This window comes from Carlito syrichta, unplaced genomic scaffold (assembly GCF_000164805.1).
Source record: "Carlito syrichta isolate Samal-C Ts95f unplaced genomic scaffold, Tarsius_syrichta-2.0.1 Scaffold303736, whole genome shotgun sequence".
Taxonomy (NCBI): domain Eukaryota; kingdom Metazoa; phylum Chordata; class Mammalia; order Primates; family Tarsiidae; genus Carlito; species Carlito syrichta.
The window spans coordinates 367,968-381,690 of record NW_007247832.1 but is presented as its reverse complement, the minus strand read 5'-3'; the positions used below and the strand labels follow the sequence as shown (position 1 = coordinate 381,690).

Below are 13,723 nucleotides of genomic sequence, written 5' to 3'. Positions count from 1 at the left end.
CGTCAGTTCTGTGCAACTGAGTGAATGACCGCAGCACTAAAGCCCATTAGTAGCAGAGGGGGCACGTGAGAGTCCCATGCGTTCCCATCACACTTTTCCCTGTGCTCTCGCTCCCTCTAGTTTGCTTCAGTTTAACAGAACCCACCAAACTCCAAAAACAGACTCAACCCTTCTAAATGATGCTGTTAAAATGAACACACACATGTATTCGGCAGATGATGTGTATGTTCAACTACAAAGGGTCTTCTATCACCTGCTTGCAATACAACCATCGGGCATGGAAGGCAAAAGGTAGGACAAGCGCTTGATGACGAGCTCAGATGCTGTGGGGAGTCTGTGAGCAGTTCACCAAGTCTCTGGCTACTCTCGGAGGTAGTAGGAAGAACGGGACCGTGTGGCAGAGGCTGGAAGTGAGGACGAAGCTTCATTTTATGCTCTTCTATGTTTATTTTTTAAAACTTAAATTAAAAGTAGCTTGTGTATAATTTCTTTTTTTTTCCTGCTAGGTGTATTTCTGTATGAGAGGGGTCTGTCACTCGTTTTCTCTCTTTCAAACAAAAGAGCAGTTAGTAAGATACCTTCATTATAACTTTCAAGTTAGTGTTCTGATAAAAGAAAAGTGTTCTCCAAGACTGATCCTAGGCAAGTCGGTGCACACTAGATGGAGTGTGGGGGGTCACCACTGCTCAGGAAATGGCACTGTCCTGTGTTTCAGGCATTTGAACCCAAGTCAGTTCCCTCTGTGACCTCTCTACCCCAGGAGGCAGTTGTTTTGATCAAAAACCATAGAACTTCTAGAGCTGAAGGAGACCCAAGAGCTGATGGGCTAGATACTCATTTCCAGCAAATGAGGCTAAATGACTCAGTGCCTGACAACACCCCCCCAACCCCCAGATGCCTGGACACTTGCCCCTTAGTCACAGAGCTAACTGCAACTGGTAGTAGTCTCTGTTACTTCCATTGTTCAAAGATGACACAACTATTTCACGCACTTGGTCATACTCTCTTCTCAACTGGATTATAAACTTTTTCAGGGTAAGGTCCATAATTTGCATTCATATTAGTTTCTCCTAAATTTTAAGAAGTTTAACATAGTAGTTACCCATACATTTTGGTGTTAGGGAGGAGGAGGAGGGAGAAAAATATGAAGAAAGGTCTTCTCTCTCCCAAAGTACACAATCACTGCAACAATGGAATCTACCTTTCTAACTGCTGGTAGTTCAGCTTTGTGGCACACGCTCTGCATTAAAACTCCTGGACTGGAGAATGTCCTTGTAAATAACAGGTTATATAAATCATAATGTTCCAAATAAAACATGTTTCTTAGGAAAAACAAGAAGATGATTAATAATGAGCCAGAGTCAAAAGCTTCTGGGATAATGTATTTTTAACTCAATTTATTCCTCCCTATTAACTGAACACTCTTGAACTGATTTAAATTGGTAAGATAACTACTTCCCTATTTGGATAATCTGTTAATGTCTTACCAATACTAATACTGGTCTTAAAAATTCATTTTCTAGGTGAAAAAAATAGCTGTGCATCATGTTAGTTTATAAATGCATCTTAAATGCATTTAGAGTACACTTGCAAAAAAGATATCTAAATGTTTAGGTAATAAGAATTTAAAAATAGGTCTAGCTTAAATAATTTTTCCTTTTCACTGACTTCTAAAAAAATAATATTGTACTTTGAAATAATTTTCAGATTTATAGAAAACTGCAAAGATAGTACAGAGAATTTCCATATCCAACTGACTTATCTTTGTACTTATTTTTCTGTAAAATAAAATGTAATCTCAAAGCAGGTATGAAAATCAATGAACATAAAGATTTTTTTTTAAAAATGTGTTGGATTCAAGGTTAATATGGGGAAATGAGCACAAACATTTCTCCTTTTCCCTTTTTGACTCTACATTAAATTGACAGCAAAGTAATAAAAGTATAAACCCATAGTAACAAGAATAAGAGGAAGAGATTATTAGGGACAAAATTCATTCATTTATTCAACAAAGAGAACTAAGATCCCAGGTACATGTCACGGAGGCACTGGCTCACAGTGGTGAGCAGTGAGGTAAGGCCTATCTTGGTGAGTCTTAGATACGGCTCAAGGAAATGAAGACAACAGGTGGAAGCATAACAGGGAAGGCAGGGGTGCTATTTCACACTGTGGGATCTAGGACATTCTCTCTGTAGAGGCATTTTGACTAAGGACTGAATGAAAAACTGGCCACATGGAGACCTGGAAGATGGAAAGCAGACAGAACAGCTCTGAGAAGGCCTCCATCCATGGTTCTGTTGCTCAGTGGGAAGCTATTTGTCCCACACAGCTCCAGGAAGATTTTGTACTTGGTCTCGAACTCTTGGCCTCAAGTGATCTTCCTATCTCGGCCTCCCAAAGCACTGGGATTACAGACATGAGTCACCATGCCCTTGACTCTGTACTTGGAAATACCAGCTACTGGTCTACTCTGAACAGCTGGTCTACTCTGAACAGCTGATCCTCTTCCCCACTTCCCACCATTGTTGTGGGGTTGCCAGGTATATATACGGCTTGGGTCAAAAGTTGGGAATCCATGAAGACTTGGAATGGTTTCAGAGGAAAGACACGTGCATGCCAGCATTTAGGGTTTCCTCTGGTAATGACAGTGCTCTGAAGTTATCAGTTTACAAGCCCTATAATCTATGTACACAAAACTCCCAGTGACTTTTTGTAACCTGATTTTTAAATACAAATAAACACTCAAAGGTCACCAAACAGTTGAAGAATGCTTGTCACATGGACAGGAGAGTGTCTATCAAGAAAATAAAGTATTCTAGAAATACTGCAAATTCCAAACAAACATTGTCCTCAGATATTTGAGAAGTTTTTCTTTCCATAAAAAAAAAAAAAAACAAAACACAGGGTGCTATGAAAAAGTAATAATCCAGAACAAAGAGTTCTTAGAAATAAAAGAGAAAGTTTTGAAAATAAAAGTTATACAGATGATCAGTTTGGCCAGGCATGGTGGCTCATGCTGCAATCCCAGCACTTTAGGAAGAGAAAGCAAGAGGATTTGAGACCAGCCTGGGCAACCTGATGAAAGATCTCATCTCTACAATAAATCAAAAAGTTAGCCGGGCATGGTAGTGCACACCTGTGGTTCCAGCTTGGAAGGCTGAGGCAGAAGGACCACCTGAGCCCAGCAGGTTGAGGCTGCAGTGGTCATGGAACATGCCACTGCACTCCAGCCTGGGCAACAGTGAGTGAGAGAGAGACAGAAAGAAAGAGAGAAAGAGAGAGAGAAAGAGAAAAAGAGAGAGAGAGAGAAAGAAAGAAAGACTCAGACAGACTCAGAAAGAAAGAAGAAAGGACTCAGAAAGAAAGACTCAAAGAAAGACTGACAGAAAGACTCAGACAGAAAGAAAGAAAGAAAGAAAGAAAGAAAGAAAGAAAGAAAGAAAGAAAGAAAGAAAGAAAGAAAGAAAGAAAAGAAGAAAATCAGTTTAAGAAGTTCAACATATGGTTATACAGAGTTTAAGAAAGAGAAATAGAAAACATTAAGGCAGAAATCAAAGGACTACACAAGAGAATTTTCTAGATATGAACTTCAGATTGAACATGTCCACCAAGTGGCCAGCACATCACTGTGAAATTTAAGGATGAGAAGTCCTATCTGTTTTCAGAGAGAAAAGGCACAGGTGACCCACCAATGACCGAGGACAAGAGGGGCCAGAGACTTCACTAGCAACACTGGTGCCAGAAACAATGCAAGGGCATCATCCAAGTTATCAAAGAAATTGCTGTTGTGCCTTTAACTTCAAACACTGCATTTCATAAGTACTAGAAAATTTACCTCTGAGATACTATTCCAAGGAAAATTTCATGAGAATACACTGTAGCAAAATAAGGAATGAAATCAGGAGATCCAGAATGCCTTAGAGCCAACCCAGAGGAATACAGAGGGGAAGGCCAGGAGACAGGGGAGTATGCCTGGAGACCAAAAATCCATCACAGAAAACTCCAGCCTGAAGTTACCATAGAAGCAGAGTGGCTGCATGCCATCCTGGAGAACACAGAACAAGGTGAGGGGCAGTAAAGGCACAATAAAAAGGAAAAAGACAGGCAAAGCACATAAGAAAAAGCTGCTGGATGTTAAAATGCAACCAAAGAAAATGAAGCAAAACAAAGTTGTCAAGGAAAAGCAGCAGGAAAAGGACTGCGGTAGCAGAGCACAAAATTTGTTACAGGATGTGATATATGTATAGAAATCATGGTTAACAAACAAAAATAATGTAAACACTGACAAAGAGATGATGCTGATCAGCTTATAAACCGAGAGGCTGGCAGGGAAGAACTGTAAGAGCACTAATTTCCTAATTCTTCATAGTAGGGAAGGTAATCAATATGGTTGAAAATTAAAAAGCAGATTAAAATATCCTAAACTGCTAACAATTTTTTCATAATATGCTTCCTTTCATTTTAGGAGGATCTTTTAGAAGCTAATATTTCTTTTGGTGAAATAAGCATCTATCTGAAGTTCAAGGATTTTAAAATTTACTGTTTTATTTCCCTTTTTAAGTAATATTAAATGTAAAATTTTCACTTAAAATAGAACGCATAGTATGATCTCATTTATTTAAAAGATTTCTAGCACCTATCTTATTTCCTACACACAGAGAGATGTATGGAATGACACAACCCTAATGCTAATGATAGCATTTCTAGGTAGTGAAATGCTGGGTCAGTTTTTGTTCTTACTTTTATAATTTGCTACACTACTTGATTTAAAAATATATAGGAATAAGTATCTATTACAGAAACTTTTAAAAAGTCTTAGAATTTTAATTAGTTTCACTCACCAATAGCTTTGGTATAATGTCTTGCTCCAAGAAGTAGCTCAGGAGCTCGGTACCAGAATGTTACAACCACTGGATCCAAGTCTGCTAAAGGCTTCAAAGGTGAATTAAATAATCGGGCAAAGCCCATATCAGCTGTTAAAAAAAAAAAAAAAGGGAAAAAAAAAAATCATGTTAAGTAAATAGATTTTTACAAATCTAACAAATCTAACTTTACCACTGCTATTTAGCTAGATATGGAAAATGTGTTGAATTCTGGGGGCAAAACCCCACAAGACATCTTACCCCTTTTAGAAATCTAAATAAAAGCAAGTCTGAACTCTCCATTCTCCCTGAACTACTGTTACCCGGCTCCTCAGCTGGGTTACAGACAAGCTCTGCTGTTTAAGGTCACCTCTGGGAACAGGCCTGTTGAGCTACATTTCCATTCTTAGTACTGGCCACATGCACCGAGAAACTGGATTGGTTAGAAGAAGCTTTGCCATTATTTGCATCAACAAGCCTGTTCACTGGTGGAGTTCATCAGAAGTTGACTACATGATATTGTAACACTCCTACTTCTCCCCATTTATTTGGGTGGAATTACACTAACATAATTTTAAAGGAGGTTTTTATTTGTTATTTTTAAAGCTAAAAAGTCTTTAAAGGTCATCTAATTAAATCACCTCCTTCTTCAGATGAAGAAACTGAGGTTTAAGAAGTTAAGTGATTTCACAAAGGTCACAAACACATACCTCAGAGCTAGAACTGAGCTTGGATACAGTTCATGGCATGACACAGTTTAACACCTAATGCAGTTTTTCGGGCATGGCTGTTTTTCCTACTAGCCCATAATCTTCTTCAAGGCAGAAATTATGTCTTTCATCTCTCTATCCCTAACAGTATCACATACAGTTGTCGTTACACATAGCCTAATACATGTTGAACGATCACTATTAACACCACCTATTCAAAAGTTTCAAAATTCATCCACCATTTGGTAAGTTTAGTTCTACTCTCCCAATATACATTTTCTAATGAAGTAGGACCTAATCTAATCAGCTTATTATGGAGGTTAAAAAAACATAAAAATTTGGCAAAGAATTAAAACTGTGAATAAGACTACCGAATACTGGTTTACAAAAGAACTAGCATTTCTTCCTAATGTGAATGCTTTAAGATGTACTATTGCCCAAACCTGCCAACATCATATATATTACATAGAAGTATAATTCCAAACTAGATTATTTCAAAGTATTATATAAATTTTTCCCCAAATTATATAGCAAGGGACACATCTGTAACTAATGTTTGGCTGGGTCTTTTCTATTTTGCATGCTTTGAACTACATTTGAATTTGATACCACCAAGCTACACTGGACAAACTCCTTCAAAAGCACATGTGAAGCTTGACAAGCACTTAGTGGATGGCACTAGGATGAGTATTGACAGGGCCTGGTTCTCAAGAAAAGCCAATTGCTTAGAGTACACTGAGGTGCCTCAAATGTCCTCATAACTAAAAATTTGCAAAGTTTCTATTTTAAAAAGTATTTTAAAAGCCTAATTAGAAATGGAAAGTGAGATCTGGGGGATTTATAAGGAAGAATAGGGAAGAAAGTTAAGAAGACTCATGGTTTTCTTTGTTGGGAAGTGATATAAATCAGCTGGTATTTCTGATTTCTATTAAATCTTGCAAAGAGATATTACTATTGACTTTGTTACATACTCCCACAATTCTGCTGCCTTTAAATTAATATAATTTGATTATAACATTTCTTCTACACACACACAAAACAAACTAAATATATGTGACAAACACAACTTGGAAATGACAATGAAAAAAAATAACCAGTTAGGGTTAAGTAAATTTAGTTCTACATCCTTACAGATTATCAGATCAGAAATGGCTAAAATTTTCTATGAGAGAATAGAGCTATCAGAAAATACGTCAATATACAGAATGCCTGTTAATTTTTTTCCCAGCAGGCAAATGCCTGCTGCAAGTCAGTCTTGTGAGAACGTAAAGTTCTGCACCTCCCCAGCCTCATGGTTTCCCTGGGTTCTTAACTTCACATCTAGAGAGGTCAGCTGAGGCTTATATCCGCCTCTAATCTGGCTCAGGTGGACAGGCTGATGGCAGAATGATTAGCACACTGTATGCCCTTGTCACTAAAGGTGAGGCTGGCCTCTCACAGGGATAGAAGCCACTCACCTCCACAGGCTATTTTTAATGAAAGCAGAGGCTCCTGGGAACCTTGCACAGCTCGTTTCATAATTAGAATGCTTTCGTCTCTAAAGAGTGTCTGACACCTTTCAAGAGTGTGAAACATTTTCACTTTGGTACATACTCTTTAGAAATGGCTTCGATCATATGGAACTACATGAATATGTGCATATTATTATAGCAAAAATCAGAAGTGATATAGCTGCCTGCAAAAGTTTTAAAAGAGTGCTACACTGTGACTTATCAAAGATATAACATACCAATTTTTACTCTTCCTCGCTCAGGACCTTCACCCATAACTAAAATATTAGCAGGTTTCTGTGGAAACAAAATAGTGTTTTTTTTCAGTAGACAGTAGAGGTTTCTTTTAAATAGACAATATGCCAATATAACACAAATCCACCTTTTAAAAAACCTCATTTATTCAAAAATTAAAACCAAATACAGGAAGTCACCAAAGAAACGGTATATGTGTATATGCAAAGCAGTATGCAAATTCCATGAGGCCCAGATACGGCCAAGCTTTTCTCCACAGAGCACTAAGGCTTCTCCTGGCCCTCCTGCCAGTAGTGCTTTCACTACCGTGAAGCGGCCCAAGGGAAGTTATCATATTATGGTTCCTTCTCACTCTTTCAATTACATAAAGTGTCTGTGACTTTAAAGAAAACTATATCTGCAAAGACAACTTAATACTGTGTAGCAAATTAATTACGGGCAAGAAGTCACCTGATATCTTTTGGAAATGGCAAGGTATGCATCCATGTTTAAAGAAAAGAATTCTTGAGAAAATAATGAAGTTTTTTTTTTTTAAAACAAGCTAGTAAAGTAATAGGAATTCTTCATAACAGAAACAGTTCCAAGGTTTTCATTCTCAAATGAAAAAGGAAGCCAAAATGTAAAGTGAGATTTTACAAAAGTAGTATTTCAGTTTTCAAATCTCTATAAATACACTGGACTGTCATCTACAATCTGTTATGAGGGTATCCACTGCACTGACATATAAAGGCTGCCCCTTCTTCAAGGAGGAGGAGGAGGAGGAGGAGGAGGAGTCAAAGTGAAGGTGGGAAGGGGGGAAGAAGAGAGGGGAAGAAAAAAGTTTTCTCCTCAAATCTTACTCAGCCTACTGTCCTGCTATCTACTTCACCTGACTTTAATGCTACCAGTCAGCTAAATAAAAGTGAAACTAGGTTAGAACACCTCTTCAAATACTACAAAAATTAACAAAGGCTGTTTACAGTGGTAACCATTTCACAGGTTTCCATAATCATATTTGGTGAAGGTCTCTAACCTACTACTGCCAACAGTTCACTTAGAGTATATTATTCTACCAGCTATTGATGATCTTTTTTTATTCCCAGAAAAAGTTATTGTTGAAATGGAAGCATATGCATTTCAGAAGTTAAAAATTCCTACAATTTTTAAGACAAGGCAAGTAGGCACCAGAGAGGTTACATGACTTGCCTTAAGTACAGTCTGCAATACTGGGGTCACAGCAAAGTCCACCTTGTCTCTGAACAGTCTGAGATCGCCTTCCCAGTCTATCATCCTGAAAGTAATTCTATGTAGCAATTTTTGGAATGAATGTGTGTATTGCTGTACTAATGATAATTCTGATGTTTTATATAGAAAAAGAATCTCAGCGCCTCTATCGTCACCACACACACTCCCAACCACTGGGTATCCGACGCTAGATGAGCAAAGCACTAACCATATTCCCCAGAGCTATAGGCAGGTGCTTCCCGAGATAGACAAAACAACTTCCATGTACCCTGTCGCCTCTGCTGTCTCTCAGTGCCCAGCCATCCCAAAGTGAAGGCTGCATTTGAGATGGTGCAAAATGCTGAAGGCATAGGAAGGCTCTCCAAGGGAGCCAGGCAGCATGTCCACGTGGCTAGGAACGGGCTGCTCTCCACTCACACAGCGGCTCAGGGGGGCCCTCCACGCTTGTGCTGGAACGCCCTTCTCAGGGGCCTTCCGAGCAGCACTACCTGCACACCTCCAGTGCATTCCCTTTAACCCCATTTTGAAGCACTTCCCTTCACATTCATCTTCTGTTTTGCTGCCGAGGTAATCGTTCTGAAAGACTAATCTTGAGTATGTCACAGTTTTGCTCAGAACCTTCCACAGTAACAAGGAAAATTATTACAAGACTAGGAAAAATACAGCAGAACATAAAAAGTTCCCACAAATAAGAACAACAAGAGCGTGGAGTGACAGAGGGATGCAAGAACCTTCTCAGAAATGCCCCTGACGCTGTCGTTCTGCTGGATGATTAGTATAAAGTAGTACTTTTACTTTGCTTAGTCTCTCATTGCCCCTGAGAAAGATTCAGTCCTGGTAACGGGATGTGAGGCACCTGCAAGCCAGTTTCCAACATCTTCAGCCCTACCTCCCCTGCTCCACATTACCCCTGCCACACCAGGCTTCTCCAGGTTCTCTGACTACTCGATGGCCTTTCACAGCTGACCAATGCTATGCCTTTATTTCTGTCCCAAAAGATCTCTTCTCTCTGATAAATTCGATTCTTATCACCCTGCCTTGATGACAAGTGTTACATGAAAACATTCTGAATATAAACAACACACATTGCAAAATAGCATGCAATTAAAAGTTAAAGTCCCTTTCACCATCCAAACTTCCTCCACCCTATCCCAGATTCCACTACCTTCTCTAGAGGTACTGATTGCTGTGGTCGGTTTTTCAAGCACTGGAGTGTTCAATCCTAAAACCTTATCTCCGTATATGTATACATGGACATCTCTTTCCTCCTTCTACTGGGGATGGAGTGGAAAGATACCGCTTGGGCTCCATCTTTTATGACTCCCTCTCTTCTTAGAAAATCCCTCTCTTGCTTTTCACTTCAGGTTTCTTTTATCCAAGAGTTACTAAACTGGCGAAGTTCCAAATTTGGGCTTGAGTACTGCAGGGGAATAAACAGTTTCCTTGCCAAGGTCTGGCCTCGTGTTATGGTTTGGGGCCAAAGCTCCACTTAATAATTAAAATTATACTTTGCTAGGCAACTCACTGCCTTCCGCATGAAGCAGATCTAGGGGTTGAAAGTCACCTTACCAGCGTCTCACTTTTATCACAACACAACCTCTATCATTAACTCAGATTTAGTTTGGAATGCTAGACAGTCATGAACAAGAGGATGGTCTTCCGTGTTCTTTTAATAACACTACTTATAAATAAAGGTTCCCTTTTTGAGGTATTTCCCATAATAGTCCATATGTCCCTGATTTGGCATGACAGCCTGATTTGGTAGATAAATCTAACTCTAAATCTCTTTTCTGAATGTAATCTAACAAAATCTCATGAGAAAAATGCAGAAATGGCTCTAATTGATCATGACTATGCTTGTGTTTCTATTTTGGTAAGGAAGACTACAAAAAATTTGAGTAATTTTAATACTTAATGCCATGTTGAAACAATATTCTACTCTCCAAGCAAATATATCTATTGGTATAATTTTTTTTCTTTCCTTTTCTAGGTCTACAAAGTAGCAAAATTTGGTATCAATTTTTAGCTCTAGAACCAAAACTTCTAAGTAATTGGTGGTAACAGATGAAGCAATTAGTCAAACCATAACTTTCATAATCTTTTATTGCTTACATGCTATCAGACATAACCACCCTGAAAGGACATACAGGACTTTGCTAGTGACATTCTGAGGCATATACTCCATTCAACTGTATTTGTTGCCATGGAGATCAGAATACCAATATTATAACATCATGGCAACATCTTCAAGTATACCTATGCCATGCCCAGAGACAATTACAGAACATCCTTTATTGCCTGCTGAACAATGATATAAATCACTGAGATACTACTGTTTGAAGCTATGACTCTCTTTCTTATTGTTGTGTTATTTCTCCCAGGCTTTTCTTCTTGTTTCTCCTGCTGTGTGCCTCCCAAAAAGTCACTGATATTTCCTAAAGCAGATGTCTGTATGCAGAGACGATTCTTCTTACAGAAGCTTTCTGTTCTCCAGAATTTGTCATTCTGGGGGGAGGGTACACTGATGATTTGGCACACAGCAGGGATGGCAAATTGTTTTCATTTTAGGGACCAACTGTGATGAAAAAGTAAAGATTCAAGAAGCTCTGTTTTGAGAAAGACTTTGTGGGGCTGAGGAACAAGCTGCCAGCATTTACCAGAGCTATCTGATGGAACTGAGGAAGTGAAGAAGCTCACACCTGTCAAGTTAATTGCAAGAACTTTATTCTAAGGTGAAATGGGGTCTTCATATGTTCACTAACGTAGCAAGGCAAATCGGAGACTTGACTCAACAAGAAAAGCTGGTTACTGATGAATCTACCTATGAAAATAAGACAGTGATCTATAAGGAACCACTGTCAGGGCTTTTCTCCCACATCTTCCAGAATTAAACTCTCACAGACATAAATAACAGGCTGGTGGCCAACTTTCTAGACACTCAAACTTTAAGTTTGGCTGTGAACCACCATGTACCTCAATACACACTGAAAGAACTGACTACCTATGACACTCTCATATATCAAAAGCAAGATTCAAAAGCAAGCAGCAAAATGGACACATATTCAGTACCTTTTTAAAAACTGTTGTAGCGAATTCTTCTAAGGAATTATGTTAAAGATAGAAATCTGAAAATCCAGGGAATGTGGTCTGGAAGACACCTTTCTAATAGTTTTTCATGTTTTCTCCAGGGGTATGTACAAATGTTTTATCTCCATTACTAAAGTTTACTCCAGCATTATTACTGAACACCTTTAAACTAAAAGGGAAATGAACAGTTTCTAATAAACTTGATCCTTGTTTAAATTTGAAAAAAGTATATAGAATGCTTATGTAATGTAGTTTCCTGATAAGAACGACATGAATATTACTTATAACACCCAACTTCATCCTCAACAGTAAACAATGCAAGTCCTACACATTCATTCATAAGTTTACTGAGTTAAGAGGCACTGTGGAACTAGAGATAAAGACACAAACAGTTTCTGCCCTCAAAGAGGCCACAGTCTAGAGTAAAAGGGTGGAACACATTCAGCAGAGGGAGAGTTTCCCAGACCTGACAGTGAGGGACAGGACAGGGTGCCCAAGGGTTCACTGATGTCTTGCAGGCCACACCCTCCGTGAGGGTTGCAGGGAGCACTCAGTGGAGTGAGGCTCGCACTGGCAGTGTTCAAGAAGCACAGGGATGTCAACTTGTTTCTAACTTGCCCAGGAAGCGCTCTTAAGAGCAGGGAGAATAGAAATTGGAATCTCTGACTGTCATCTTCAATGTAAACCAAGGTATATGATGAACCGAGAACTGACATCACGAGCGTGACCATGCTAACAACGGATGGCATTTTCTTTTCACAACTCAATCACATCTTCCTCTAACCCATTCTACTAACTCTTTTTGTTTTTGTGTACTTCTTATGAAGCAATACAAAGTTAAACTAAAATGATCTTTCATTGAATTGTGAATATCACCAAAAGTACTTAAAGTAACCAACATGGTTCAGATTACTTTAAAACTGGTATCTTTAAAATTCAGGGGTTTTGAGTGTTCTATCCCCCCACAGACACTGGGGTTTTGAGTCTTTAAATTACAAAATGCTTAACCACAGCACATTAGTTTAAGTGCTAAGCGATCAATATGGAATAGAATCTATTTTCCCCAACACAAAGATCATTTACTCACTGTCACAGAGACTAGCACGGACAGCATTCATGTCTCTAACAATGGAACACGGATGCACAGAGAAGAAACCACATGGCAAGAGAAATATACTTTCAATTTCCACACACAAATATAACTTGTTTATTTCTAATAAAGAATGTGTGTGGGTGCAAAATTTCTATTAAAAATATGTGTGGGTGCACATATTAATGTATATGTGCCTATTTTCTTGTCAATAGAAATGTATTCTTTCAAGCCTGATTAATTGCAATTTTGTAAAACTAAAGATTTTAACATAGTTTAAACAAATTCTAATGAAGAGTCAAGTAAGAAGAGATAACTAATTGAAGACTAAAAAACTGAATAGAATTAAGGAAATCAAGTGCATCTCAAAGCAGAGGTATTAATATAAAAAAAGCAGAGTAGAATATACAAAACCTTTTAGTTTTCAAAACCGTTCTTGTTTTATTATAAATTTAACCCAATTTACAAAAAGGAAATACAGTTTATATCCAAATCTGAAAATTACTATAACTGTAAACATTACTCTAAACATAATTTACAGATTTGGCAGGTTAATAATGAACCATGAGTAATGCAGTTTTATGTTGATTTTCAAGTACTATCTCCTTGACAAATCCCTATGTTTGCACATTGCTTTCATTGACTTTCCTGTAGCTTGTAGTAACGGACACTGACCTTCACCTCCACTTTTGGCAGTAACCCTAATGATGCTCCCACTGACACTGTTTGTACAAATTCTAGCCCCCTTTCATTCCCCCAAACCCAAGACACATACACCAGGTAATTTCCTTGGGATAAATATCTTAAAAGTAGAATTATCAGATCAATACCACCAATAGTTTCATTGTTAATTATTTATATTTATGTGTTTATTGAGTCAGTGTCTCAATCTGTCACCCAGTTGAAGTGTAGTAACATGATCACGGTTCACCCACAGCCTCGACCTCCTGGCTCAGGCGATCCTTCCCCCTCAGCCTCCCAAGTAGGTGCAACCACAGACGCATA

At 38.4% G+C, this 13,723-nt stretch overlaps 1 protein-coding gene across 2 annotated transcripts in view; it reads right to left on the bottom strand.

Annotated features, from left to right (window-relative positions):
• Positions 1-13,723, bottom strand: part of CDK8 (cyclin dependent kinase 8) — a 58,577-nt gene that overhangs the window by 14,212 nt on the left and 30,642 nt on the right. Inside the window, exons 4-5 of one of the 2 annotated variants that reach the window (XR_002482028.1) lie at positions 7,302-7,359; positions 4,842-4,973 (exon numbers count right to left, since the gene is read on the bottom strand). Coding sequence is in view for 1 of the 2 variants with exons in the window: in XM_021712940.1 (XP_021568615.1) it covers positions 4,842-4,968 (127 nt within the window). In the remaining variant the exon portion in view is untranslated. The remainder of the gene's footprint in view (positions 1-4,841; positions 4,974-7,301; positions 7,360-13,723) is intronic. The other variant, XM_021712940.1, reaches the window with a different exon arrangement.